This window comes from Carcharodon carcharias, chromosome 4 (genome assembly GCF_017639515.1).
Source record: "Carcharodon carcharias isolate sCarCar2 chromosome 4, sCarCar2.pri, whole genome shotgun sequence".
NCBI classification, from domain to species: domain Eukaryota; kingdom Metazoa; phylum Chordata; class Chondrichthyes; order Lamniformes; family Lamnidae; genus Carcharodon; species Carcharodon carcharias.
The window spans coordinates 37062419-37080740 of NC_054470.1; the positions used below are offsets into that span (position 1 = coordinate 37062419).

The 18322-nt window shown below is 36.8% G+C and overlaps 1 protein-coding gene across 1 annotated transcript in view; it reads right to left on the minus strand.

The window, feature by feature from the left end:
* The window catches only part of ptch1 (patched 1), an 89466-nt gene that overhangs the window by 60988 nt on the left and 10156 nt on the right, over positions 1-18322 (minus strand). The window contains exons 3-5 of the mRNA XM_041186590.1: positions 2274-2463; positions 1936-2005; positions 1697-1788 (exon numbers count right to left, since the gene is read on the minus strand). Coding sequence (XP_041042524.1) covers positions 1697-1788; positions 1936-2005; positions 2274-2463 — 352 coding nt within the window. The remainder of the gene's footprint in view (positions 1-1696; positions 1789-1935; positions 2006-2273; positions 2464-18322) is intronic.

The following is an 18322-nucleotide window of genomic DNA, read 5'->3' on the forward strand; positions in this document are numbered from 1 at the left end:
CTTGTTTCTGTTTAATCTAAAGGAACATAAATATTTTAACAGATATGCTCTTCTAAATTCTGCCTATGTTACTTTGATTGATACTGTGAGATAAATTAGTATTTAATATGAAAGTGCTGACAGCCTGTACCTACTGAGACTTTTCCACTGTGAAAATATGATGTCAGTTTTGCACATTAACAGGATAAGAAACTAGCATCTGGCAGCATCAAAAGATTGTGACATAATGTCTGATTACAGTCCTCCTGTATTATAATAACTGTTTTTCTACTTGAATCAATCATAGTACCTGACCTTTATTACCACTAATGATACCTTACTTCTTTATGCTCTTTGACAACCTGGCAATCGACCAACATCCCCCCCTTTTGAATTTCTTCCTGATGCTGACAGACTGGAGAGGCTTTTGGCTGGGTTATTTTGTGGTTCAAACCACATTGTATCTGCTTAACCAGGCTTGAGTCATTATTTCAACTCTCCCAACCAGAAAACACAAAACCCTTATTTACAATTCCATTTTTACATTATCAATTCTCTGTGCCTGCCCACCCTTCCAACAAACTTCCAAACTCTCAGAGAAAAAATAGCTCATGATTCTTGTTAGGATCATTATCCTATAAATCTATGTAATATTCCATGTCTAAATACTAAATGTAAGTGACTGATAAGCAGTCACATGTGAGAAAATATGTTTTCACTACTCCCTGTTAATTGATGTCAGCAGGCAAAAGTCTCCATTGATTGATGTGAATGGGCAGTAGAACAGAGATTGATGGCACCAAATGTTTGCTGTGTGAACTGGGTAAAAGGATTGAGGGGTAAAAATACATTGGTGCTCAGTTTTAGGTGTGAATGTGGCCAAAACGAGTGACTAGAGCCAGGAGGTTAGTGTCTGACATGAAATTATGCCTTGAGTCTCATTACTATTAAGTGGGTAAGCTGCTGGCTCCTGTCGCAACTCCACAGGCAGCTTACCCATTTGAAAAATGAATATCGGGTCACTTGCTGCGCTAGAGGTAGCCTGAAGGTTAAGTCCCAGGAAGTGGGGTTGGGGGAAGGGGTGGATGTGGAATAGCAATTGGACAGTGTAGTTGGGGGAGCATTTCTGCTCCTCCTGGCTCTAAAACAATGGCCAATGAAGAATCTAGAGAGGACCCTGCTCCATTCTACCATTACCAATTTCTGCACAAGTTCCTAAAACAGGTGGTAAACCGACAATTGTAAAATGTCTGTTATAGGTGGCTGCCAAGGACACTTAAAAATTGCCCCAACCCAATTTTGGGTTGGATGTTTTCCAGGGGTCTTTGTACATTAGACGTTCGTCCCAAATTGGGCTTTGTTGTACTCATATGCATCAAAGTGCAATTTCAGACCTTGCTTGCTTTAAAAATTTTTAGTGCAGGAGAGTATAGTGAAATAAATATTAATCGCAGCCTACAGACTGAAATTGTTAACCAGCACAACCTCAAAGCTTTAATGTTCCTGACCCTTACAACAGTGAAGGACCTAATTAAAATCCTGCATCTTTGTGTAGTCAATGCTTTACCTTGCAGTTGGCTTTGTTTTTAGTAATGATTCACATACTTATAATAAAAAGATATACACAAAAAGAATCACAAGAAGTATTTTCTAAGAATCTAAAGCTGTAATTTTTAACTGATGGAACTAAAACTAATGGCAACCAAGATTTACTTACGGCAGGTAGACTGTTCCCAACTGTAACTTAGCACCTTCCCAGAAACAATCCAAGGGTGTGATTATTACACAGGGATACAATTTTTCAATAAGCTGGTAAAAACATAGAAGCAAGGTATCACATTTAGTTGAATAAGAATAGCAAGCATCAAAAAATGGAACAAATTAATTACTTTGTCTAATGGAATATATCTTTGATTTAAAAATGTTCTATTAATTTTAAGAGGGATCCAAACTCACCTGATCCATCCAACCAGTTTCTGTTACAAGTGCTCCTGATTTATAACATAAGTTGTCTAAGGTCCATTGTCTAAATGATAAGATTAAAAGAAAAAGACAAAAAAATGCTTAGTTAAAAAATATATCGACAAGATAAAAATTAAAAATCGGGAAGATCAAATGGCACTTCAACAAGACTGGACCAGAATTAACAGGTCTGAAAAGCAACAGTATGGTACATTTGTCTACATTAAAGTCTCAAATTCCCATTAAGAACAAAGATTTAATTTGATTTTGAAAGAAGTTCCCCATGCAATTTTGAAAATATGAAGAAATGTGATTGAATTAATGTCACTTACTTGTTGTACAAATAAACTTGCACTCTGCTGGCATTAAATGCAGAGTTAAGGTGCTGCTGCAGTGCTTCAACTGTTAGAACACTAGCACCTTCCTCAGGAGTTGTTTGAATCATGATCTGAGGATTGAACATGGCTTCCTCCCCTATCTTCTGTCGTGTGTATGATAATTCTTGACTCACTCTACCACCAACTAAGGGAAAAAAGGGTATTTTCAATTATTACGACCAAGATTTTTTTAATGATATTGGTATGGCGTAAAGCTATTCTACAAATTCATGCTTTCTTAATGAATCCCCAAATACTTAAAGAATTTAGCTGCATAATGTAAAACTTCCCACACTCTTTCATATGTCACTCACAAGGCACCATTTCTGATATTAACCATGAATTATTTTGCTACGATCTAACTTTATATGGCACTGACTTTTAGGAATAAAGCCAAGTAAGGAAGAAAACCTGCACATATGTAAAAAAGGTAGTTGGTTGTAGGAGTAATTTGCAACATGGTTCAGGGATTCAGTATTGGGTTCAATACCGAATTGGGCATTTTGATGGGTGAGCCACTTCTCATTTGCATGGTGAAAAAACAAGCTCAGAATACAGCAATAAGAGGAATTTCTTCACCCCAACCACTAATCACAACACATGGTGCACATCTTTACCATTACTAATCATTATTCATTTCTGAAATTACTCATGCCATAAAAATTAAGAGACGGGACAATTAAAGTTATATGCAAAACACAGGTACAAACTTCTTCAACCTCAATTTACACATTTAACTAAATGGCGAGATTACAGTTCTGTGGCTTCCTTCTATCCATTTATGTACACCCAGAAACGTTTCACCATAACACACTCCATCCAAGATACTGCCAGGTAGATATTCATCCTTATTGTCTGGGAATTAAGCATTGCCTGAGAGGGTCACAGAGTCAACTTGAGTGAGAAAGATTGCATGCCTGTCTAAATACAGCCTGTCTAATTTTCTGTTCATTTAAATTAATGGGAAGAAAATAGGCTAGGTTCTACAGCCTGCATGAAATCCTCCCTAATCAACTTTCTACTCTGCACTACATTCCGACAATGCTTAATGCCTATATGGCAAACATAAAAACCTAGCCTTATGTCGTTTGGTAGATCATGAATTGATTATAGTACTTCAATTAACAAAGAAACATATAAAATAACATTTGTTTATGTGTCTCCAGGACACTGTTCTAGATGGGGTTCTTTTGGCCAGTTTAGCACCAATATGCCAGATTTTTATTACCTTACAGGAGCAAGCTGACAAAATACTCTATTTATTTAAAGTTTTGCTTGAAAAATTAACCATTCTGTTAAGTAATCAGATGCACTTCTATTATGTCACAATTGATTATAAAGAGGAATTGATTATATGTTGCATCTTCCACTCCGACCTGCAGCTTCAAAATAATCCTAAACGTGGGATTTAGGTCTGAAATGCATCAGGATTTGATGCATAAAATTTTGTTTGTACTCAATTTATCTTATCAAAATATTTCATAAGCATGCAATTTCCATCCAATTCTTGTAAGAATTTTTAAGTCAACATTTCAAATTGGAACTGTGGATATAAATATTTATAATGTTAATTTTCAATTTAAACACTTGCTGTCGGTTTGTTGATGAACCGATCAAAATGTTTATCAAAAATGTTATGTTTGTCATTTTTCCTTAGTAACTGAAATTTATAATATCCAAAATGAGTTTTAAACAAAATATTTTAAAGGCATATTTCACAATAACATGATTAAATTTATCATTCATTTTGTGTCTTGATGCCTTCTTTAATTCTTTACTTCAAGGTCTCAGCATATCTTAAAAATCTAAGCTTGGACTTGATTCTTCTATCTTAGGAAAAAATTGTACAGAGCTTCCAACCACAACTGTTCGTTCTGAGCATGTATTGCTTGCAGAATTTCCCATCATGCATTAGAAGCAGAAAAGCAAATCTCTTCCTGTGAAGATTTATGAGATCCTTGATTTTTCAAAAGGTTTTCAATCAAACCAAAGAGTGAATTTCAATGATTTATTTTTGGCAGTTTTAATTTAAAGTATTAAGAACTTTTCTATTACAAAGTACACAGTTAGTTGAGAACTGTGTTTAGCAGCAATTGTGGCTTGTTTACTTTCTTTTTAAACCCCCAGAACAGGTTGAGAATGGATTTCCATTGAGAATGGATTTATTTTTCCTCTCAATTGTTATCAATGCCAGGACTTCTACTGAAATGATCCCAGATCCCAAGATCTGTTGCAATATTCTGAGAACCACTTCATTCATACGAGTGTTCCAAAAACACAGGATCACCTCTCTCAGTACTTCTGGATCTGGAAACCCTGCCTAAGTAGTCAAGGATCCTGAGACCCTACCACATTAATGTCAAACCCCAGGCTTCTCCCAATCCTGCTTAATCAGTGATCATGATAATACCACTTGAAATAACATTCCTACTCATCTTAAATCTCCAACTGAATGTGAGCAAGGCCATGATGGATGTGTTAGTGTAATTGTAAAGTTCCTCAGTGTCAAGCATATCAGCATAGCCCATATTCAGTTTAATATACCTATTAGGAAGTTCCTTTAGTTTGCTCAGTTTTCTGAATCAAGATTAAAAAGTTTGCATTTATTTGTAAGTACTTTGCTTGCCACAGGGCAACAACAAAATATAAGATTACACATTTGTCTTATGGAAGTCACTCCTTTGGAGTTAGAGGTTCCTTAAAATTGTTACATTTAATACTGTATTCTGAAAATAATTATGTTAAAATTGGGAGTTAAAGTTTGATAGCCTTTTACTAGAGAAACTTAGAAGGAGATGTAGAAAATGCATTCTGCAGAATAGAAACAAAACTTCAGCACTAAACAACACAAAATTTTCTCAGCACATGTGTGATATTAGGTAGATAGAGACTTTTGAAAACACAAGAAACAGAATGAGAAATAACTGAACGCCAAAAAAACTGAGAAATGAGAATGCTAATTGTCTATATTTTGCAAAACAGATGTGAAGGGATTAAAAGATTAACTCTACGGTCACAAATAATTTATTCATGATGTTAATGATTGGGTAATTCACACCTAGACCAGGTATGAAAAGATCTAATTATATCTAGTTCTAAATTTAAGTTAGTTGCAGATTACAATGCACCAGAACTATATGGGACATTAAAACAAGCTTTACTGCAACACAAAATAGCACAAATTATATAGAAGTGAATATGAAATAGCTCAACATTTTAAATTTAGGGATAATAGATTAGCAATGTATAAATGGTATAAAATTACTGCTACTGCTTAAATTGTTGCTCATTTATGTGCATTTCAGTTAAAGGAGCTGAAATATTCCCACAGCCTGTACATGGTTCATACGTACCTGTAGCCTGAATAAACATCGCCAAAGAATGCAACGGGGTCAAATTAACTTATTAAAAAAACGTCATTTAAAATGTTCTTCTGTATCTCATCAAATTCTCTGAGAACAATGTTACCATTATTGTTCCAGACTAAAGAACCATGATTTTGGCACTGATACCAGCCTTCCCTCAACCTTTCACAAGAATAAATGGGCTACTTACAATATGTGTATTGATAATTTTTTTCAATTTATATTCTGCAGTACTTGTGCAAATGCTCCAACAAAATTCCTCTTTCCAAGAAGAAAAACGTTAATATATTATGTAATTTCTAAAGCTTTTTGAATATTTTTCTGCCTAAATACAGTATTTTAAACAAATGACAAATTGATTGTTTAACTAGCAAAACTTCACTATTTTTTGCCAGAAATATCAGTATAAACTCTGTACCAAGAACACTTTTACTCATGGTTCACTTGGCAAACTATTATAGGAAATCCTTCAGGTTATCCCCAGAACAAACGAGTAATGCAAGCAAAATGAGGAAAAATATACTCAGCATTCTCTATAATAAATTACTTTGTGTTACTTGAAGTTTAAATTACTGTAGGGGCCTAGAAAGTAATTTTGTGCACTATATGCTATTATTTCCCATCATGACAATTACTTCCTAGTTCTCATTAATCACTATATTGTGGAAATTACACCGCATGATTTTTCTACTTCTATAAAACATAAGGCCTTGCAATAGTAATCAGCAGTGTACAAAAGGAGCCCAAAATGATCCACTTACACAGTTCATTAACAATCACCAGCACAGAGCTTCTATTACTCCAGCACTGAGACAGTCTGCATCAGTGCTTAGTATCAGTACAGCTATAACATTTTCCAGCACTATCACCCTAATCAAAGAGCTGAAACAGTAAAGACCCCTGACATCCATTCAGATAAAAAATTACTTAATAAGATTTGTTAAATCCCAACCAGGGTCAAGACAAAAAAAAGAATTTCACCAACTGCAGAAGCCATCTTTCATTCAATAGCAAAAGGATTCTTATTAGGAATCCTTGCCCGAGATGATATTTCCTTTTGGGATCAATGGAACTTAACACTAATTTGCATCAACGACAAATCCTGACCAGGACAAACAAGACATTTTTCATCTTTTCTCAAATTGACCAACTGTTTACTATCAACACTAGTTATTATTTCCCAAACAAGTTCTTGTCAAATTCCATTAAAGATCTTAAAAGCATGGTTTGTTGATCTATGTTATATGACATTGCCCAACACTTATAAAGGAAAACTTTAAATCCCACTTCACTAGTTCCATTTGAATTTACTACAAATACACAAAATGAGTATTGACTCATACAGCATAAGTCTGTCTGAATTCACTACATAGAACTTCAGTGATCAGCTACAAAAGTGCTTATTAGCGGTTCATGGTCTTCCAGTGCAGGATTTTAATAAACATACTACTACTTTTCTAATTTTCAGGTTAAAATGACCTTGAATCCAAGACAGACATTCAGATCAACAGTACAGATTTTTTAATATGCAATATATAAAACTTGCTTCTCTTGCCATTAAATGACATCTGATTTTAGGTAGATCAAAACAACAAAAAATTATAGCAGCAAATATTAAACTGGTGGCATTAGAAAAGTTGATAATTATATATAAATATAAAAATCAATGTGGAGTGGATAGGTTGTTACTAATTTGTAAGATACCTGTAGTGTGAATGGTCTGTCATGTTAAGGAGCTGCCAGAGCCATTAAATTAACCCCAACCAATTAGTATTTGATATGAACATTTTACAGGTCCCATTTGGACAGCGCACTGGAAAAACTTGGTGACTGAACAATAATAGGCATGTTTGTTGGATCTTGCCAAATGGAGGAAAGACTGGAAGACTGAACAATCTGTCCAGTTTGAGTCTAACATCAATTTGGAGCACAGAATATGTACAGTCACATGAGAGAAAATAGACACAGAGTCCATTATTGTATTCAATAATAATTTACACGTAATTATATTTCAGTTCCATACTTTAGACAAATAGGACAAATGCCACTATGAAGACCGTCAAGAGGTCCTCAATACCCAAAGGTCTTAGAGCACGTCAAAGTTTAGCATTCAATGAGATGCGACTGAATGTCAAAAACTTCTGAGACCTCATAGCTCTCAGATAAATGCAAGTGCATACTTTAACATCCTTAAACCATTTTGTACATTTGCCAATGAGTTCTTTTCGGTTCAAGATCAACATAATACAAGTAAAACCCCAATATTAATTTTGTATTTATCCACAAAGGAAGCCTGATAGTTTATTCAAAATTTTGGCACATAGAGAAATTGCAATAACATATAAAATGCCTTTAAAAATGGAAAAAGACAAAGTTTCTGATGTGCCTTTATGTAAATTTTCAATTAGTGTCAATAGAACGTCATAAAAAGTAGGAAACCGTGCAAATTTATATAATATAATTTAAAAATTACATATTTTGATATGGAGAAGAAAACATTCACATTTCTTGTACTTGGGGTGTTATTTTCTTCTGTATCTGAAATGGGATGCAGCAACAACGAATACGGGAGCATAGTAGAATTTACACTTCCTAAAATACAGGATCATCTCAACTCAATCTTTTTTTCTGAAGTAATTTTAGGAAGTGTTTTAAATTCATGCATATATTAATTTGACCAGCCATTTAATGATTCGACCACACACATTTTCATTTACTTACACTTACTCAAGCCACGTCACAATTTCAACATTCTTAAAACTATCGCTAAAAACTTTCACATTTGATACTACTTCATAGGAATTTTTCAGTAACCAATGGCAGCTCACAGGAATTAGACAAACGTTTATATTCCCAGATTTCAAGCAATATAAAATTGAACCGCAGTCTGTGCAACAAAACATTCTGCCATGGTTCATTATGTTCGGATTTCCCTACAAAGCTGCTTTATCATCATGGGTAGGTCAATTTCTCTATTCTACGTTGTTATCCTGAACATTTCCATCGATTTCAGATCAATCAGAAACTTTGCTGCCAACATCTCTATCCATGCACGTAAAGCCATTAAACCTCAGCTTCACATATAGAAGAATCTAAATAGGTGATTTTACAGGTGATTAACTTTACCCTACATAATACCCAACATTAACCGTAACTGAATGCAGTAATGATAAAAGCAAATTATTTATCATGCTATTGAAATAATCAAGAGTCCAAAGTAACATCTGGAATCAAACACTGTACCCTTACCTTGATCCAGTTGGCCAGGGTATTTCTAACATATTAAGATCAAGGTAGTTTTTCATGGCTTTGCTGCTCCACCTCCACCTCCCTTCAGCTTGCCACAATGCTATTCCTTTGCACTCCAGCCATAAACCCCTGTCTCCCTCCAGATTCTCCCTCATTACATGCTATTCTCTCCAGGCTCAGCTTCCTTCTGGTTTGTTGGCAACATTCCCACTACATTCCATACCATTCAACATCCTTTGCTAACTGGCAGAGTAAATATATTCCTGTTCTCGGGCACTTGTCTCTCCTCTCTTTGAAAACCACCATCATTACTTCCTCCTTCAAAACACATTCTTGACCCTTCTCTTCTCAACAGCTTCCACTCCATCTTGTGCTTTTGTCTCCCAGCTCCATGGCCATTTCTCCCACAACTCTCTGTTTGATCAATCTGGCATCCTTCCACTACACCAGTGAATGCAGTTCTCTATGACAGCAACCATAGAGCATTATTCCTCCCTGGCTTCTTGAAATGATCGACTACACCATCCTCCCATTCTTGTTGTCCTTCTCCATGGAAAAATCATTGCTTGGTTCCACTCGTATCTACCTAACAGTAACCAGACCATCTTTAACAATGGCTTCCCTTCCTAGTCCCACACTGTCACCTTGGGAGACTTCCAAGATCAATTCTTAGCTTCTCCCTCTAATTCATCTACATTCAGCTCTTCAATGACATGATGTGGAAGCTCAAGCCAAGCTTGTATAAGTATGATCATGGCACCTGCCCATAGGGCAGATTTTTAGTTTGGGCCAAAATCAGACTAATTTTGGTGGTGCACCCCAAAGCTAAAGTCAAAAGGCCAGAAATATTTTGCCATTAATTGTTATGACAATATCACGAAGGGGAATTTCAACCCAATGATCTGAGGTTTTCTTCACACTTCAAGAACCCTCAGGTCAACAGTTAACTAACTGCTACTGTCTCGATCCTAGTCAATATTTTTATAATAAGGTATCTTGATATATTGTGAAAAATATTGCTTGATATATTCCTGAGTATGCTAAGAATTACACTGACAACCAATTTAAGATAATTAGTTGGGCTCGCTGTGTGGCTCACTTAGCATGCTAGAAGCTACAATACATTAATGCACAGCCCTGTGCTTTGCAAACAGAAAGCACATGTACACACATTGCATTTTTTTAGCTTAACCAAACTGGTGACAGCCATTTCTCTGATTTATACCCCAGGGTAATGGCTTGATCAATCAGAGTCAATCTGCCTGGTTTGAATTTAAACATAGCTTGGCATTTAACTGTCAGTCATCAGTTAACTGATGCCTCTACCAATCAGAATCCACTTGCCAACCAATCAGCACTCTTCTCATGCAGTATAAATTGTTGTTCCCTTTACTTTTGGTATTTTTGTGAATTGCCCTGATGAGTGCAAAATGAAAAGATTTGAAAACATGTGTCTTTTTTCAGCAATATTCCAATTTTGTACTACCAAACAACTATCTTGATATAGATAATAACTGGTGTTCAAGGAAGCTATGCAAATAAACAAAATATGCAAAGTTATATTTTACTTCAAGAAATTGTAAGGAAAGGATTGGGTCTTGAATCAGATGTCTGTAAATGTTATTGTTACATTTGGAACTATAAACTTATACTGATTGCAGCAAGGCCTCAAATGTTTCATTTATTAACTGAATAAAAGTAATATGGATTGGGTTTGGTGTACTGAAATGATATACCATCATTTGCTACTATGAAGTCTTACACAAAATTTTGCATTATTACAGAGCTTCAGAACTACTCTGTATATTCTCTGCTGAGCATGATCAGGTCAGAACAATATTTCCCAGTGGGCGAGACTCAAATCATGGGTGGAATTTTACAGCCCCATCACGACGAGGGTGGGGCCGTAAAATGCGGCGAGCTTTTCAAAAGTCCATTGGCTTCGGCGGGACCATAAAATCTCACCGGCATAAAATTCCACCCTGTGTCATTGCCTACAGAGTCACAACACCTTATCCAAAAAGTGTGATAGTTCTGCTAGAAACAACCAAGAAGGCCTCCTTTATATTAAAGTATAGGCTGACCTTTGCCAATATACTGCAAATGTCTATTTTTTTCCCCACTGGGAACCATGGAATATGCTATTTGATATTTGAATATTTCTGCTCTGTCAACTACTTACATTAAATTTTATTGGTACAAAATCAACAATACCTGGAGAAGGTTTCTGTTACCCACATTCACAGAAGCCATTTAAAAAGAGAATTATCACTACAATGAATTCCCAATCTCCGCTATATTGAATGGAAGAAACTGGTTATAGACATGCTTTGGAGAAAAAAAAAATCAGGAAATGATTCCCTACTGAGTCATTCTTGCTGGCTGGCCAACAACAGCATTGCTGGTGGTCAAACCACCCACCTTGCCAGCCTGACCACAGGGGATGAATGTACAGGTGATAGAATCTCCCATCCAAAATGGCCATGGGAAGATATATGTTTAATAACATCTCCTGATACCCAGTCTGCTTCAATATGAATAGCAGAGGCTTCATAATCAACTTATACAGAAAACCAGATTCTTATTAGTGGCAATGTCATAACTAATCTAAGTGGACTCAAAAATCCTTAGACCTGCTCTGCTAAAGTAACCTTGGCTGAGTGGGAACTGGTGACCCCCACTCCTAACTCTGTTGAAATTTCCAAGATAAGGATTGGGTAATTGATTTGTATTCAAATTATGGATGCCTTGGTCATGATGAACACAGCTTGCTAGAGAAGGGATGACGAAAAAAGTGGTCAGTCACTGACAGTTTTCAAAAAAAACTTATAAAAGGTGCACGGGTCCAATACCAGTCATGCTATGGGATTTCCGATAGGAATTCTGGGCTGGAACCAAGCCTGGACTCCTGGTGGGTCCCAGCTGTGTCACTGAGCAGACTTGTACACAGAGTTCATCTCATGTCCGGCTTGCTCTCAGTGGTTGGAATTTCCTCCCCTCAGCTCCTCGGATACTGGTGCTTGGAATGGATCCAAAAACCAGGCTGCTGTTTGAAATGCCAGCAGACAAGACTCTGAGTGGAGTTCTAACATCCCTGAGTCCTGGAAGATGTTCTACCTTGGGCTATAGTGCCTGACCTCCATCCCAGGAGTGCAGTTCGGATAAATTCGGAACTCGCATTCTTCCACCAAGACAACGTGAAAATGAAAAGAATCAAGTTTTACTATCTTTACAAAGATTTTAAGCTACACTATCATATATGAACCAGTGCCACTCTAGTCAAAAGAAATATTAAAATTCTATATCTCAAATTACTTTAAAATAGATACTGGCCGGGATTATCCCACAATGGATGTAGCAAGTCATTCAAACGTCCATTGATTCAGCAGGACTGGAAGATCCCACCAACAGGAGGGGTTGAAAGTTCTGGCCAAAGTTTCCATTTTCTTGCCTGAAGGAGACAAATCGTGCTGGGGGTACCATTCCACGGATACTAGCAGCCTCTGGTACCATGCACAAGCAAGTGACATCGGGCTATTCAGCATTAATACATAGCAGAATTGATTTCACCTTCAGTCACTCTTCAGCATGCCTACCTTCTAGCAAATGTTCCTGATCACAAGCAGGAACCTTGGGCTATTTTTTTCTCCACCCTAACTACTGGTTTGGAGAACAATTACATTGCCTGATTAACTGGATCGGTGAACTCAGCACAGATCAGATTTGAGAATTGATCTGTATGGTTGTGCATCCACCATTCAGTGCACATATCCACAGCAAGCTTGGGCTGATAAGTGGCAAGTAACATTCCTGCCATACAAGTGCCAGGCAATGACCATCTCCAACTATCTCCCCTTGACATTCAATGACCTTACCATTGCCGAATCCCCCACTATCAATATCCTGGGGGGTTGCCAATGACCAGAAACTGAACTGGACTGGCCCCATAAACACTGTGGCTATAAAAGCAGGTTAGAGGCTGGGAATTCTGCAGAGATTAACCCACTTCCTGACCTCCCAAAGCCTGTCCACCATCTACAAGGCATAAGTCAGGAATGTGATGGAATACTTTCCGCTTGCCTGGATGAGTACAGCTCCAACAACACTTAAGAAGCTTGACACCATCCAGGACAAAGTAGCCAGCTGATTGGCATCCCACCCCACCATCTTCAACATCCACCCCCTCCACCACCAATGCACAGTGGCAGCAGTGTGTACCATCTACAAGATGCACTGCAGCAACTCACCAAGGCTCCTTCAACAGCACCTTCCAAATCCACGACCTCTACCATTTAGAAGGACAAGGGCTTCTAATGCATGGGAATACCTCAGCCTGCAAGTTCCCCTCCAATTCACACACCATCCTAACTTGGAACTATATTGCCATTTCTTCACTGTCACTTTGTCAAGATCATGGAACTCCCTCCCTAATAGAACTATGGGTCTCCCTATACCAAATGGACTGTAATGGTTCAAGAAGGCAGCTCACCACCACCTTCTCAAGGGCAGTTAGGGATGGGTAATAAATGCTGGCCTAGCCAGCGACACATACATCCTGTGAACGAATAAAAAAAGCATATAGAGCTGAAAATGACAACTTTGTAGAATTTGGTTTTTAGTTTTGTTGAATGTAAACTTGAACCGTAAATATTCACTATTGTGAAACCATGCAAAATTAACTTTCAACTATCCTCTTGCAAAAATACACCTAAATTTATGTTGCACCATTTAATACTAATGTTAACATCAAATTAATTCAAATTGAATTTCCAAAATCTAAAGGAAACTCTAACATCTATATGACTAGCCTTATTACAAATAATTTGTGTTGTAGAAATTTCTCAGGAATCATACACTCGCTGATAAAGGCTGTAACCTTATGTCACTACATTCACTTTTGTTGCGTCACACTGACCCCACTCCTTTTATCCACATTCTGCGAAGCTGACATCACTGATCAGTTCTGAGCAGGTCTCACCTCTAGGCAACAAAGTCTCTTTTCATTGGTTTTCCACTGTAGGCCACATGGGGCAAACACAATGGCCGCCCCCAGCTTCACACGAGCTCCCCAGTCTGTATGGAACATCATTTCAGAGTGATTTATAACCAACACTTTTCCTTCTGCATCTGTGCAGGGAAACACACATCACTGGGGGCCACTTTCATGATTTTGTTGCGACTAGGATTAGCTGGATTAGGGGCCGACTCATAAGGACCCCCTGCAGACACGAGGAAGTTTCATCACAGGGTCAGTGTGATGTTAACTATACTCCACTACTGACACCACAAGTCTATCATAAAATAGGTGTAAAAACAAAAACTGAATGAACACTTCATAGAAAATGAAACTTATGGGTTCATTCAAATATATCCCCCTAGTGTTTTTTTTCCTGGCAGGAAATAAGAAAGAATTTTAGAAATACATTTAATAACTCAATGAAGGAACTAAAGAACTCTACACTTTTTATCTTCCAAAAGATCACCTCATGATACAGGAGGTACTCATTCAGTTTTGCCACCAAATTGATATTTATGCACATAGAAGAAACATTTTAATCAAAAATACATTTAAATGTTTACCAGCAGTTGTTACATTTCACTGCAAACTAAAACAGATGCTTCCTTTCAAAAGTATTTCACAAATTTCAGAAACTAAAATGGGTGCAACACTGTATGGAAATTATGATGAGAAATAGTTAATGTCAACAAATACACGGATGGACTGAAAGTAGGAAAAATAAAAACAAACCCACTAAAGAAAATAGAAACTTTTAGAGCAATCATGATGTTTTATCAAAGCCTTATCTGTTATATTCCTTCTTCTCTTCTCTTTCCCGTTCTTTCTCTCCTCTCTTCTGTTTAGCGCATTCACTATCAAAAGAAAGGGGGTAAGCAATGGAGGCTTTGACCTGCAGCTGTAACACAATACTTTCACACAGCCCTGTCGACCCCCTGACATAAATTTTACACCGCAGCTGGCATTTACACACTTAGTATTTCCATATGTATAGCTTGGTCTGTGCTAATTATGCTAATCACCTGTCTAACTCTCCGCTGCGAAAAATGGTTGTATTTAGCAGTCCACTGCCTACAAATACAGCTTACTGTGTGGCTGAAATGTACATTCAGACAACCCTGAATGGTAAGATTTTTCCACGTTGCTGGCTTCATTCAGACTGCAGAAAAATTTATTCAAGTCAACTGGTTTCGGCCTGCAACAAAAAAGTTACGAGAAAAAAGTGAGTGTGTTCCTGCCCTAACATTCTAAGTCTGCTTGCAAGCAAAATGATAAATCAATTGGTGTGGGAAACAAAAAAGAGATATATTTTGCAAGCCATGTGAAACAGTAGCTTTAAAAAAAAAGAAAAACCACTAGATCCAGCCATTTCTTCCCAAGATCTCCAGAATGAAGAGCATTTGATCTTTTTGCAGCAGGTAACAAAACTAGTCAGAAAAAAAGTTATAGAAAAAATTCACCTCCTCTATTACTTCACAGAGAATAAATGAGCTACTAATTAACAAAAAAATCATCTTCGACTGATCAAAGATACTGTGCAACAATCGCCGTCGGAATATTCAGGGAAAAGATGCCTTCTACTTTTAAAGAAAAAGCTTTATCCAATATTTTGAGCCATTTAATTATCAAACACCTACAGAGTTTGTCAAAAATAAATCATATAAAGATTGTATATTTCGATACAATTCAAAGACTTTACATTTCAATTGAATTCCCTTTGATTAAAGGGACAATCTACACCAAAGGCAATGTCATTTTAGGCAGCTTAAAATTGGGCTTTACCGTTGGCAGAAAATTATATAGATGTTTAATATATAGAGAGAAACGTATTATGTTACTAGAATTGGGAACTATATATGTGTACATATGTATTATAAGCTGTTTAAAAACAATGAGACAATTGGATCTGACCCAGTTTCTACCGGATTTTGAATTCAGTTGCAGTTCCTTGGCAGTGCAGAACCTATAATAATTCAAATGTTCACTGTCAGTTTTGTTCCAAAACCTGGCTCAGCAGCCAAAACAGAAATAACACTACAACTACTGTGGTCATTTCACAGCAGAGAAGATTTTTTAACTGGGGTGGGAGGGGGGGTGGTGTGTGGGGAAGAGGGATGGAGGTTTAGACCACCCTGCTTCCATGGCACAGTATTCTGTTTACATTGCAGTGCTCGATTGTGTAATACATATGGCATTTTTGGGCAGGATCCCTTAGCCTTGGGCCAAAAGTCTTTTAGCTATACTATTTTAAAAGCTGTACACTAGCCATTTATTTCCTTTTCCCTTTTGTAATACTTATTTGGAAATTTATCACTAAATATACTGATAGCATCAACCACTTTGCCCTCCTTTCCTTAAACAATGGCACTAAACTACTTTTTAAGCTAATTAAATAATAAACACAGAGGACTGTACATCGTAATCTAGATATATAGTAAGCCAGTCTGTTGACATAATACATTTTCAAAGTGCAACAAGATGTAATTAACCAGTTACTTCCAGCTTCCACCAACATCTCAGCATAAGGTCAAAATTATTTGGACAAAATTAATCCCAAAGCAGGACAATAAAAACAGAATAGAAGAAAAAGACATAATCTGAATTTTTCAATTTGAGATCAGTTGCAGCCAAGATGAATCTAGTATCCTAGTGGACATAGCCTATCAGCAGGTCACAGGGAGGTCAGCTTTGAAGGAGGAATCCAAATGAAATATAAACATGGCATCGTGGAAACCAGACAAATCTCCCATAGCTTCGTCCAGCCAGCACTAATCTAGGCATCAGCTGTGGAGCATAATCTAAACAAATGGATCACTCAGTTCATACATCTGGAAGCTGTCTTATTTTAGTCTTCAAGCACAGATATGTACAGTTTAAATACTGGTCCAACATACAAACTTTTTTTTCCGTTTTAGAGTCAGAGCTTTGTAAAATAAATATTAACATCTACACATGCTTAATCCATATGTTGTCCTGTATTGTCCAATGTCGTAAGGAGAGCTTTGTATATGTCAGAGAATATGCTTTTTCACTAAATGCATTCGATGCAATGTGTGGTACTTCATTACAGCATAATATTGAGGAGGAATTTTATTTTAAAAATACTCTTAACATAATTGGTATTTCTGCCAGACTTAAATGCTGCTCCATTGACCTGAATTTTAGAATAATGCAAAATACATAAAAATACCAATGCAGCATAAGTTGATTTAAAAAGTAAAGATCCACGGCATCTAGTTTATAGATTTACAGTTGTGAAAGCAATCTTTGAAGTGAATATTTCAATGTGATAATATCCTGTGAAGCACAAGAAATTAGATGTTACACTGCAATTTAAGGGGGAGCAGTTAGCTCAGTTGGCTAGATGGCTAATGTGTGGTTCGGAATAGTACCGACAATTTGGGTTTGATTCCTGTTCCGGCTGAGGTAGACTTGGGACCTGCTCCTCATTCTACCCCTGAGAGTGGAAGGCAATGGCAAACCACCACTGAAAAGACTGCCAAGAAAACAGCTCATCAGCAGACAATGAGCCAAAGACCTGCCTTTGAGCAGGGCACACATGATATGCCTGTAATTTAGTGGAAGACACACCAACATTTACTAACATCAAGAAGATAATAAAATTGGTATTTTAATATTGCATTCAAAACTGGAAATTACTAATACATTTTGGAACACCTTGACAGTGAATGAGCAGATAAATAATGCTGTAGAATTGTTATTGGCGAGTTGAGAACATTCAAAAATGATTCTCAATCAAACTTTCAGGATAAAAGTACTGTTAATGTGGAAAAAAATTGATTAAATCAGAAACAAAACAGGGAGTTCAGAAGAAACTTCTTTATCCAAAGAGTGATGAGAGTTTGAAACTCACAATTACAGAGAGTGGTTGAAGCGAACAGTATAGGTGCAGTTAAGGGAAAGCTTGACAAGCACAAGAGGAAGAAAGGAATAGGAGGGTTACAATAGATTTAGATGAGGGAAAATGGGAGGAAGCTTGAGTTGAGCAAAAACGCTGGCACAGACTGGTTGGGCTGAATGGTTTGTTTTTGTGCCATGTATTGTATATAACCTAAATTTAAAGCATTTTGCTTAAACCAGAATGAATACATACAAAAGCTAAATGGCTTTTTTAATTAGCAAGTCCCAAAATGGGTGAACCAGTAACCCAACCTCTATGAGAAATTAAGTCAATAAAATAGAAATACCTTTACACAGAGTCCTAATCATGTGGACTGAGAGTTATTTTTCAATACTTATTATATCCTTTTGTTCCAGTAGCCATGTAAATAGCTAATAACTTTTAAAAAAATGTTGTTCTTTCTCATTTTAAAAAGACTAGCATTTCATAAGGCCAGGATTCCATTTTTATA